Source organism: Mus musculus, chromosome 4 (assembly GCF_000001635.26).
Source record: "Mus musculus strain C57BL/6J chromosome 4, GRCm38.p6 C57BL/6J".
NCBI classification, from domain to species: domain Eukaryota; kingdom Metazoa; phylum Chordata; class Mammalia; order Rodentia; family Muridae; genus Mus; species Mus musculus.
Window position 1 is genome coordinate 118,664,895 of NC_000070.6, and position 13,079 is coordinate 118,677,973.

The 13,079-nt window shown below is 44.7% G+C and overlaps 1 protein-coding gene and 1 pseudogene across 1 annotated transcript; one reads left to right on the top strand and one right to left on the bottom strand.

The window, feature by feature from the left end:
- The first annotated feature begins 624 nt into the window (after positions 1 to 624).
- Positions 625 to 1,572, top strand: Olfr62 (olfactory receptor 62). Its single transcript, NM_146315.2, has one exon. The coding sequence runs from the start codon at positions 625 to 627 to the stop codon at positions 1,570 to 1,572; it is 948 nt and encodes a 315-aa protein (NP_666427.2).
- On the bottom strand, positions 7,715 to 8,628 carry Olfr1343-ps1 (olfactory receptor 1343, pseudogene 1; annotated as a pseudogene).

Genomic DNA, 13,079 nt, shown 5'->3' on the forward strand with positions numbered 1-13,079 from the left:
GAGTCATTGACTTATCCTTTATTCCTTGTATCGCTCACCTCCAGTCCATGAAAATATGTGACTTTGACTTATCGTGAACTATCCAAAGATAGCTATTTTCCTGCTATTCCAGGGAGTCAGGCTTACAGCCATGTCTCTCAATTTCAGGGATGTCCATCAAGACTTTTGAGCTCCTCAACTAAAGCCAGTTGGGGTATGGCCCCCCAAATGAAGGCTGACCTCGACATTTGATGTTAGTTGTACACAAATGTTGAATTCTTGAATACCCAATTCTTCCCATGACATTTTTCCCATGACTTATAAGCTGTGTGGTCCATGAATTATAAGACATTGCTTTTTGGATATCTCCCATTTTTTTGGTAAATTCTACATTTTGAAATGTAGAGTTCATAATCTGGCATCTCAGAATAAGTTGGAATTGTGTGATAGGAGAAAAACATGCTGTTTCATATAAAGTGGAAATTCTTGTTAAAGCTTTGCTCTCTGGCTCTGTGGGACCCTGATATGTACTTGACTTTGCTCTTCGTGTTTGGCACACCTGGTGCACGAATGGCAGCAAAGTTAGCACCTGGGTTTTCTCTTTCACAACTGACAGCTCTGCTCTATCTTTGCAGCAGGAGAAGGATGCAGGACTTCCTCTGGAGAAACCGCAGCTCTCTTACCGAGTTTGTCCTTCTAGGATTCTCTAGTAACACACAGATAAATGGCATTCTGTTTGGCATCTTTCTTCTCCTCTACCTCACCACCCTCCTAGGCAATGGGCTCATTATCACCTTGATACACATGGATTCCCGCCTCCACACACCCATGTACTTTTTCCTCAGTGTCTTATCCATTCTGGATATGGGCTATGTCACCACCACAGTGCCCCAGATGCTGGTACATCTGGTCTGTAAGAAGAAGACCATATCCTATGTTGGATGTGTGGCTCAGATGTACATCTTCCTGATGCTGGGAATCACCGAGTCTTGGCTGTTTGCAATCATGGCCTATGATAGGTATGTGGCCATTTGCCATCCCCTCAGATACAAAGTCATCATGAGTCCTTTGCTGCGTGGGTCACTGGTAGCCTTCTGTGGGTTCTGGGGTATCACCTGTGCCCTGATATATACTGTTTCTGCTATGATTCTTCCCTACTGTGGCCCCAATGAGATCAACCACTTCTTCTGTGAAGTGCCTGCTGTCCTGAAGCTGGCCTGCGCAGACACCTCTCTCAATGACCAGGTAGACTTCATCCTAGGCTTTATCCTTCTTTTGGTCCCACTCTCCCTCATCATTGTTGTCTACATCAATATCTTTGCTGCTATCTTGAGAATCCGTTCAACTCAAGGGAGGATCAAGGCCTTCTCCACCTGTGTGTCCCACATCATTGTGGTCACCATGTTCTCCATCCCGTGTATGGTTATGTATATGAGGCCTGGCTCTGAGTCCTCCCCAGAAGAGGACAAGAAGTTGGCTCTCTTCTACAACGTCATCTCTGCCTTCCTCAACCCCATCATCTACAGCCTTCGTAATAAAGATGTGAAAAGGGCTTTCCTCAAGGTAGTGGGCAGCAGAAAAGGGTCAGAGTGAAGGCTTGGGAGTTGTAAGACTAGCAGCCTCCTGGAACAGTCTCCATGCAGCTTTCTGTAAAGGGGGAGTCTTCCATAATGACACTACATTACATCCAGTGAGTTGACGTGGTTCAAAGTCACTAACTTACTGAAGACTTTATTGGGGTGTCACTGTGTAGTATGTGTACTCATTTGGCATATGATTCTATATGATCACAGAACATTTAGATATATCATAATATATACAGGCTCATAAAACTCCATCTGGGTATAGAACTATCTCACCACCACACAATGTAACATTGTATATGGTCCCCAATTCCAGCCTCGAATACGATGCCGTTGTTATTTACTCCTCCCCGCCGCCCCCACCGAATAACTTCCTCATCTTTTGAATGTTACATAAACAGAGGCAGTATGTGATGTCAGGGTGTCTGATTTCACTCATCTTAAAACCCCTTTTGACCCATCTAGAGTGTTTTGTATAACAGTAGTATGCTTCTATTTTTGCAGTAGTGTATTCCATATCACCACAGTTTAATTTGCCTACAATAGTGATAGTTTCTATTCTTTGGCTATTCCATATAAAGTTTCTATGAATATTTGTGTGAAGGTCATCTTCTCTTTTTAATAGTTTTAAAATGACATTTGCTTATTTACTGTGGGAGGGGACCCGTGTGCCATGATGCGCTTGTGGAGACTGAAGAACAGGCTGTGGGTGTCAGTTCTCCTTCAGTCCACCATATGGGACCTGACGATCAAACTCAGGCGGCCAGACTTGGCAGCAGATGCCTCTGTCTGCTGAGCCTCTCCCTGGCCCTCACAGGCAGACTTTTGGAGAAAGGTTTTGTTTTTCTTTTACCTCTAGAATAAATACATAGAGTGTGAATGCCAGGGTATGTATATAGTTATATGTATATATACCCTGGTATGTATATAGTTCAGTTTGTAATAATATTTTAATCAACTCCACAGTTAGATGCCATTCCATACATATCAGAATGCACTTAAACAGATGCTGTTTAAGGAAGGCCGTGCAGCACTGAGAATCCTTACAATCCTGGAAGGATGTAAGCCAGGGTTACCGCTTTGAAAACAGTCTGTCAGTTCCTCAAATACTCAATGTAGAGGGACATGTGGTCCACCATATTAATCTCAGATACATACCTAAAAGAAGTCAAAACATACACCAGTATGCAAAAATGTGCACACTTGTGGCTAGAGAGATGACTGAGTCGTTAAGAGCACTGGCTGCTCTTCCAGGAAACCCAGATTTGATTCCCAGCATCCATGAGATAACTAACACCTATCTTTAACTCCAGGTCCAGGGGAGACGCCCTCTTCTGGCTTCCATAGGCACTGCACGCATGTGGCTTACAGACATGCATGCAGGTCAAATATGTAAAAATATATGTTTTAAAATGTATATACTTATGGTCATAGCAACTTTATTCATGCCAATTAAAAAGCAAGATCATCAACTCAAAGCCTGTTAGCTGAATGTGTAAATAAAATATGGTATGTCCACATAATGGAATGTATTTTGCACTGGAAGAGAACAAATACAATATATGTAATATACATATATGCTACAGTGTTGATTTGTCTTGGAAAAATTAAAGATTGTTGCAAAAATTCATGTAGCATGTCATCCCATTATATAAAATATCCAGAATAGGCAAAATCTTAGGCAGAGAAGGTAGATTCATATACTCGTTGGTCCTAGGGATATGGTGGGAATGGAGGGGCAATTACTTTTATAAGTATGGCACTTCTTTTGAGGCAATGAAGATGCTCTAAGACTATATCATGCTAATGGATAGGAAACTCTGTGGATGTAGTAACATACTGAGCTGTATACATGGACTTTACAGCGTATGGATTATACCTAGATGAAGTTGTTTTCAAACAGAATGTGCCAGTGTGCTTTTTGAAGAGACTGTGCAACCTGGCACTTGCTTTGGATATATGAGTTCCCATTGCTCTGAGTGTTGCCCTGAGGTACGTGTAGTCAGTATTTTCTTACTTTAGTCAGTCTCATAGGCTAAGCAGCATGCTTGGGTCACGGTGAGCATCTGTATCTGATTTACCGATAAGGATGCCGAGTTTATTTTACGTGCCTGTTTCCCTTCCATTCTACTCCATTCCATTTCTAAGTACTTGCTCCAAGTTCTACTTAGTAACTGGAATAAAATTTTAAACTATTTCTTTAAAAAATTTATTTATGTATGTGTATGCATATGAGGAGAGAGGGAGAGGGAGAGAAGGAGAGGAAGAGACAGGGAAGAGAGAGAGGGAGAGAGAGAGAGAGAGAGAGAGAGAGAGAGAGAGAGAGAGAGAGAGAGAGAGAGAATGTATGTGGCAGGGTGTGGGAATGCTTGAGATGCTCAGAGATCAGAAGAGGGCAATGGATCCCCTGAAACTAGAGTTGCAGATGGTTGTAAGCCACTCAGTGTGGGTCCTAGAAACCAAACTCTGGTCCTCTGTAAGAGCAACAAGCAATCTTAACTACAGAGACATATCTTCAGACCTTCAAGTCCATTTTTTAAATTGTGTTAAGAGGGTAATTTATATTTTTCTTTTAATTAATTAATTAATTAATTAATTAATTAATTAATCAATCAATCAATTAACCAATTAACTAACTAATTAATTAATTAACTTTAAACCCCAATCTCAGTTTCCCTTCCCTCATCTACTCCTAGTCCTTCCCATCTACCTCCCCTCCCCAACCACTCTCCCCTTTCTCCTCAGAAAAGAGGAGGCCTCCCATGGACATCAACCCACCTTGGCTTATCAAGTTGCAACAGGACTTTCTCCTCTTGAGCTGGACAAAGCATCCAGGCTAGAAGAAAAAGATCCAAAGGTAGGCAAGAGAGTCTGAGATAGCCTTTGCTCCTGCTGTTAGGAGTCCCACATGAAGACCAAGCTACACAAGTGTTACATATGTTCAGAGGGCCTAAGTCAGTCCCATGCAGGCTCCCTGGTTGGTGATTAGTTTGGGTTTCCATTGCTGTGAAGAGACACCATGACCAAGGCCCCTTTTATAACGGACAACATTTAATTGGGGCTGACTTACAGGTTCTCAGGTTCAGTTCATTATCATCATGGCAAGAAGCATGGCAGCATCCAGGCAGGCATGGCGCTGGAGGAGCTGAGAGTTCTACATCTTGACCCAAAGGCAGATAGGAGAAGACTGGCAAAGCCCATCTCCACAGTGATATACTTCTTCCAACAAGCCCACACATATTTCAACAAGAACATACCTCCAAAAGTATCACTCTCTGTGGAACAAGCATTCAAACACATGATCTATGGGGGCTAGATCTATTCAAACCATTACAGTCGTTCAGTCTTTTAGAGGCCTCTATGGGCCCAGGTGAGTTGATTCTGTAGATTTTCTTGTGGTCTCCTCAACCGCTCTGTCTCCTACAATCCTTCCCTACCCATCTTCTACAGGATTCCCCAAGCTTCTCATAACGTTTGGCTGTGGATCTCTGCATCTGTTTCCATCAGTTGTTGGGTGAAGCTTCTCTGATGACAGTAATGCTAGGCTCCTGTCTGCAACTATAGCAGAACATCATTAATAGTGTCGGGGGTGGGCTCCCTTTCACGGCATGGATCTCAAGCCGGGGAGGTCATGGGTTGGCCCCTCCCTCAATTTCTACTCGATCTCTACCCCTGCCCATCTTGCAGGCAGGACAAATTGTAAGTTGAAGATTTTGTGGATGGGTTGGTGTCTCCATGGGAAGTCTTGCCTGTTTACAGGAGATGACCGGTTCACGTTTCATAACCCCCATTGCTAGAAGTCTTAGCTAAGGTCATCTTTATATGTTCCAGGGAGTTTCCATTGCCCTAGGTTTCTAGCTTGTCCCCAAGATGGCCCCTCCCTTATTCTACTTGTACTCCCAGTACTCCCTCCCTCCATCCTCCCACACCTCATCCCTTCTGTTCCCATTCCACCTCCTCCCCTGTCAGTCCACCACTCCCACAATGTCTATTCTATTTCCTTTTTTTTAGTGGTAATTTATATATTTTAATGGAAGTTTTCATTTGAGATTTTTGTTCAGAGATGTGATTTACAGATGTTTTACCTCAGTCTCTGCTCTGCCATTTTATTTTCTTAAGGGTAGCTATTTCTACCCTTTCATGGGTATTTTAATTTTGGTGAAGTCCACACAGGTATCAGTTTTTTTTTTTTATACTATGGGATTGTGTTTGATGTAAATGTCTACAAAAAGAATATTTGCCTAAGCCTAGATCATTAAAAGTTTCTCTTATTTAAAAGTAAGTTTTATTTTGTGTGGTTGTACATCCTGTAATCCCAGCACTTGGGAGACACAGTCCAAAAGATTTCGAGTTCTGGGACAGCCTGGGCTACACAGTGAGTTCCTGTCTAGTCTAAAAGAACATAATCAGTGGGATGTGGTGGTGCACATCTTTTATCCCAGCACGTTAGAGGAAGAGATAGGAAGATCTCTGAGTTCAGGGCAAGCCTGGACTAAATAATGAGTCCCAGTCCAACCAGGGTCACATAGTGAGACCTGCTGACTCCATGGATAAAGTGCTTGCTGCGCAAGTGTGAGGGCCTGAGTTTAGATCCACAGAATGCTCATAATCAAATCTGCAAAGGGGGATGGGGATGACTCTCCTTCGTTCTTTCCTATCTTGCTGTACTGACCTCCAGCTGCCTGAGAAGGAGCAGTGAGAGAAGTCCCTGGTCTTTCCCCTCATCACTGTGGCAGTACAGTCTTCCATCATCATGTTTGCTGTTAGCCAGGGGTTTCGTAGTTGTACTTTACCATGGGTAGATATTGAATTTTGTCAAATTCCTTCCTTTTCTGATCCAATTGATGTAATTGTGTAGCCTTGCCTCTTTACACTATTAAGACGATGAATGACATTGGCTTTCTGTATTGCACCAGTCTTGTATTCATAGAATAAAACACACTTGGCTCTGGTATATACTTTTTATACACTGCATACTTGATTTATATCTTAAGCAGTTGAGGTTGCCATAAAATAACAAACATGGTAGATTAGTTAAACTGTAGGGATTTATTTCTCACTGTTATGAAAGCTAGAAAATCCAATATCAAGGTGTTACAAGATATACCCTGGTTACAGCTCCCTTCCTGACTTGCAGATGGCTGCCTGTCTGTTATATCCTCACACAGCCTCTCTTCAAGTATAAATGTCACCATGAGGGCCTCACCATCATGATTTCAATCTTAACCTAATTAACCTGCAAAGGTCTCATTTCTGAATTATGTCACATTGGAGGTTGGAGCTTCAACATATGGATTGAGGCTGGGGAACACAATTTAATTCATAGATTAAAGAGCCATTCTGGGGCTGGTGAGATGGCTCAGTGGGTAAGAGCACCTGACTGCTCTTCCGAAGGTCCAGAGTTCAAATCCCAGCAACCACATGGTGGCTCACAACCATCCGTAATGAGATCTGATGCCCTCTTCTGGTGTCTGAAGACAGCTACAGTGTACTTACATATAATCAATACATAAATTAAAAAAAAAAAAGAGCCATTCTGACCATCTCCTCAAGGTTGAGTTTAGTTACTTCTCATTTTTGGCTAAGACATGGTGTTTACACACAAAGGTGTTACATGGTGTTACACACACACTTTAGTATCCCCTTTTATTCTTTGTGATGATGATATAACTTTGCCTGTCCATTTTGATAGAAACATAAATTTTATGGATGTTTTAAAAGAATTGGCTTATAATTTATTGTTTTAAAATTACCTTTTGTACATAGTTTTATGTCAACTAGACATGAGCTGCAGTCATCAGAGTGGAGGGGCCCTCAATTGAGAAAATGCCAAGGGACAAAGTATTTAAACACATAAGCCTCTGAGGGGCAGTTCACATTCAAACCCCAACACTGATTCTCTAGCCCTGATCTGTTTGGCTGTAAATTCCAGGTTCTTGACCACTGAACCCCTTTCCCTCATAATCGCCTCAGACAGCATCACTCAATGTTTGAGCACACTCTTCTCCCCCAACCTGGGAAAGTGTAAAGAGCTGTCTTTATGGTATCTGGATCTTGCATAGCTCATGGAAAAGTCCTTGGGAAGACGGTGACTGTAAGTCCAACTTACAGTTTTAAAGCTGCACTTTGGAGCCCCACTCCTTCCCACCAGTCTAAAGAAAGCGTTTTTTCACATCCTTGTTCCTTAGACTGTAGATGACAGGGTTAAGGAAGGCTGTAGCAATGTTATAGAAAAGGCCATTTTCTTGCCGCTGTTTGATAAGGAGCCAGAGACAGGACTCATGTGCATGATGCTGCATGAGATGGCAAACATGGTGACCACAGTGATGTGGGAGGCGCAGGTCTTCACCTTGGTCCTTGGTCCTCCTCTGGGTTGAGCGAATCTTCATGATGACAGTGAAGATGTTGGCATAGACAATGGCAATGAGGGAGAGAGGGACTACGATGACATTGAAGCCTATGATGAAGTCCACGAAGTCACTGAGGGATGTGTCTGCACAGGCCAACTTCAGAACTGCAGGGACCTCGCAGAAGTAGTGATCAATTTCACTAGGACCACAATAGGGCAGTCGCATAGCAAAGAAGGTACAGCACAGGCCACCCACCACACCATAGGTGGCACAGATACCCACCATTAGGAGACACATCCCTTGGCTCACGATGACTTGTACCTTAGCGGGTGGCAGATAGCTATATACCTGTCCACAGACATGATGGAGAGAAGCCAGGATTCAGTGACCCCAAAGAGGAGAAAGATGTACATGTGGGCTACACATCTTGTAAAAGAGATGGCTCTCTTCCTGCTGAGGATATGTGCCAGCGTCTGAGACACAGTGGTGGTGGCATAGCACACGCCCACCATGGAGAGAACACCAATGAAAAAGTACGTAGGTGGCGTGTGAAGGTCTGAGTCCTGGTGGATGATCGCAAGGAGGTGGCTGTTGCTCAGGAGGATCAGCAGGTAGAAGACCAAAAAGAAAGGGAAGAGCAGAGGATTGGTCCTGGGGTCGGGGGTGAAGCCCAGTAAAATGAATTCTGTCACGGTGATCTGGCTGAGTTCCTGCATTGCAATCTTTCCTGTTTGAAGAGATTTCAGACACGTGATTCTCAAAGCGTATCAGGGGTGTGCAGGGCATTTGTGTACCCATTGTCCATTTACACTGAGAGCCCCAGGAGGCTTCTGATTGGCAAGTGGGGGCACTGAGGTCTTAATAACGCGTTCTCACGCCCGGCCAGGAAGAACACAGCAAACCAGAATCTTCTGCGGCAAAACTTTATTGCTTACATCTTCAGGAGCAAGAGTGTAAGAAGCAAGGCAGGAAATGGCGAAACCCCATCCCTTTTTAAGGAGAATTATCCTCCACCTAGGACGTATTACTCCCTGATTGGCTGCAGCCCATCGGCCCAGTTGTCATCACGGGAAAGGCAGAACACATGGTGGGAAAACTGCCCCTGCATGTGTGCAGACTATGTTTACCACTTAGAACACAGCTGTCAGTGCCATCTTATAATGGCAAATGTGAGGGCGGCTCCTCACAGATCCCCCTTTTCTTTTAATAAGAGCAATAGGCCACCCATATTAATGAGAGTGGAGATAGAGGTCAAATCCCCAGTGTGCAGGTAAAGGAGCCGTACACATAACCTCCTCCCAGGCTCATCACCCAGAGGGGTCCTGGTCTGGTCCCGTGTTGTTTTTCCTGGGGGAAGGACACTTGAACACTCAACCTTCTTGAAAGATGACATGTCTCCCTAGAATAGGCTCATATATGCCGCAGAGCCCTTCTACTGCAGTGCTTAGCCGTGCAACTCTCTCGGGCTGCTGAAGCACACTCACTCTATCCCGTGCAATGAGACTAGCCTCGTGGGGTTTAAGAGCTGAGTGGCCAGCGACCTATTGCTTAAGCATAGATAACTATATATCAGGGGAAGCACCATGTTCTAGTCCTGCAAGCGCCTGGGCAATAACCACCTTGTCTCTCCTAGTTTGGGCCTTAAGCTTACAGACCAACCAAAGAAGCAACACTAATCCACAGCGAAGTGTATCTCCAAATAATCTCACCCCCACCCATTCTTTAAAGAAGGAAAATGCTGAGGAGATCCAATTGGGTAATCCTTTGATCAGGGACAGGTCCAAGCGCTTGGAGTTGACCTGAATGATGGCAAGTCTCAATTCCCGAAGGGTCTGTTCAAATTCAGCCGTCCAATTCTGTAACATATACTGAGAAAGACCTTTTAACAAATTAGCTGCCCTAGTAAATTTCTCATACTGAATGGAAGTAACGCACAATCCCGGAAACTTTTATTCACATCCCAGCCACTTCTAAAAGATTTACTGCATTGACCACATAACAGGAATCTGACACAATATTAAGGGGTTCTAAAAAGGTTTTTAAAACTTCTAAAACCACTAAACATTCTACCACTTGAGGTGAATTTTCATTATATTGTTTGGATACCACTTTACCATTAGCCACATAGGCACCTATACCAGTTTTTGATCCATCAGTATATACCACAATCCCATTTTTAAGTGGGTTTCTTACTGTTATTTGTGGAAACACAACAGATTGATTTTGGACAAACTGTAAAAGTGGATGTTTTGGATAATGGTTATCTATTTGTCCTGAAAAGGAGGTAACTAAAACTGCCCAATCATTAGATATTAGGTGATATGGGCTCTGTCCTTCCTTGCTCTTGACGTCCTAACCCTTTTCCTTACAACCAAATAGGCAGAATCATTTCTGGAGGAGCCCATTTTCTTTATCTCAGGTCCTGCAAATTTCTCCCTGGTATTATCAGGGAGGAGCAGCAGCTGAGCCATCCTATCTCCTTTGCTAATAGAAAAAACGCCCTTGGGGCTTGAGCACAGGACCTGTATTTCAGGGGAATGTTGACAATCCATAACTCCAGGGTGGACTACTAAGCCCTGCAAGGTGAGTGAACCCCGGCCGAGAATAAGGCCCATGGTTCCAGGGGGCAAGGATGGTATAGGCTCCACCCTTGTGGGTCTTCCTGGGTCGCCTCTCTGACTGCGGAGGAAGGAGTCTGCCCTTTATATCCCTCACAGAGCGACACTGGTCGGCTCTATGATAACCCTTGCCACACTTAGAGCAAAGAGTGAGAGTTCCCCCCTGTTTATCTGGAGCTCTGCAATCTTTCTTAAGATGCCCAGGCTTCCTGCAATTAAAACATGTCCTCCGATCATTTCTGCCCATGGAGCATTTTTGGGATTGAAGGATGGCAGCCGCTAAGCCTGCATTGGTGAGAGGTCCCCCAAGCTCCCGACAAACCCTGAGCCAGTCTTGTAAACCTTTGTTCTTTCTTGGGGCTATGGCTGCTCGGCATTCCTGCGTGGCTTGCTCATAAATGAGTTGTTCTACCAGAGGTGCGGCTTGCTCTGAATCTCCAAAAATACGCCCTGCTGCCTCTGTCATTCTGGCCACAAAATCTGAGAAGGACTCTTGTGCACCTTGAGTAATCTTGGTCAACTGCCCACTTGCCTCTCCCTTCTTAGGTAGTGCTTTCCATGCCTTAACAGCAGCAGCTGAGATCTGAGCATATGCTCCCCAATGATAATTTGTCTGGTTAGCAGCGTGTTGTCCCTGACCTGTAAGTAATTCAAAAGTCCACGTTCTCTGATCCCCTTTCATGGTGGCATTGGCCCTTGCCTGCGTCTGGCAGGAGTCCTGCCACAAGGCTTTCCACTCAAGATACATTCCCATACTGGGGGCTACAGCTTTTACTACCGTCTGCCAATCACCAGGAGTCATAGCGTGATTCGCAAGCCTTTCCACTTGTGCTATAGTGAAATTAGCACTGACTCCATAGTTACGGACCGACTCGGCAAGCTCTTTAATCTGTATATACGCTACCGGAGCGTGGACACGCCCACCCTCGGCTCCTTCAAAGACCGGAAATGCCTGTTGTATTTTCCTTTGTTCCTCCTTTGGAATGAACGAGCCTGTGCATTGCCTCTCTGTCCATTGCCTCTCTGCGCAGGGCTGATGCACTACGCAGGGCGGGGGCTCAGCATAGGGTGGAGGTGCACTATGACCTTGAAGCCGACTGCCAAGAGGCCAAGCAGCAAGCTGGCCTTTGCCAGCCGCTTTTGGCTTTTTCCTTGACCGATTAGCTCGCATTTTATCTGGCTGGCACTTTTCTCTCTCATAACGAGCTGTTTCCTCCTCCAAGTCTGTTTCTTCAGAGAAGCTAAATTTTTTATCTGATTCAGAGCTACTAAGAACTAGCTCCCCGAGCCCATCCAGCGATGAGCACAGGCTCCTTCTCCTAGAGACCTCCGCTAATTGATCTTTCTTCTTTTCCCTTTTCCCTCTTTTCCTTCTAATCTCTCTCCAGGTATTCCTACCTGACCTTAACTTTTCCTCGGGTTCAAGACCCTTGGAAAGGCCTGTATACTTATTTTGTGCACCATGTTTCCTCTTTGCTCCTACTCTCTCTCCCCGCTTTACTTCTGATAGATTGACTTTAATTTCGTCTAGAATTCGCCCTGCCTTAACCACTTGTTGACATGTGAAAAGGAACAAAAGGGCTTCTAACACTAGACAAAGTTCAAGGCCAAACATACCTTGTAAAGCTATTTCCCACTTTACTTCTGATAGACTGTCTTGAATTTCGTTAGAAAGTTCAAGGCCAGGCTTACCTCGTAAAGCTATACTCACTGGTACTCTCGTTCCCCAGCTGAAAAGTTCTGAATTCATGCAGTTGAATCCTTCTTAACAGTCTGCTTTACGGGAACCTTTATTACCGCGACCCGCAGTTCTGGTTCTGGAATGAGGGATCTTCCTTGCGCCGGTGAAACTCCCGTCCCGAGTTTCCTCCCGGGTTTTTTCTTCCCGGATTTTTTCTCGTCCCGGAATTTCTCGTCCCGGAATTTCTCGTCCCGGAATTTCTCGTCCCGGAATTTCTCGTCCCGGAATTTCTCGTCCCAGGTCTTCTCGTCCCGTCCCGGGTTTCGGCACCAATTCTTAATAACGCGTTCTCACGCCCGGCCAGGAAGAACACAGCAAACCAGAATCTTCTGCGGCAAAACTTTATTGCTTACATCTTCAGGAGCAAGAGTGTAAGAAGCAAGGCAGGAAATGGCGAAACCCCATCCCTTTTTAAGGAGAATTATCCTCCACCTAGGACGTATTACTCCCTGATTGGCTGCAGCCCATCGGCCCAGTTGTCATCACGGGAAAGGCAGAACACATGGTGGGAAAACTGCCCCTGCATGTGTGCAGACTATGTTTACCACTTAGAACACAGCTGTCAGTGCCATCTTATAATGGCAAATGTGAGGGCGGCTCCTCACACTGAGGAGTAGTTCTCATTTGATACTGAGATTTGGCCAGGGCTTTACTGGTACGAATGGCAGGAGCAGTCCTATAGGCTAGCCCTATAATGTGCTTTCCATTCTGGTCTGTGCCTAGGATCTATCCACTTCTCCTACCAACACAGCCCCATGTCCCTCCGCTACTCTCCCTACTTTCCATTTTGTCTCAGAACTACAGAGGT

Excerpts from the sequence above, each read along its gene's own strand:
- Olfr62 (NM_146315.2), top strand. The coding sequence starts at position 625 with ATGCAGGACTTCCTCTGGAGAAACCGCAGCTCTCTTACCGAGTTTGTC.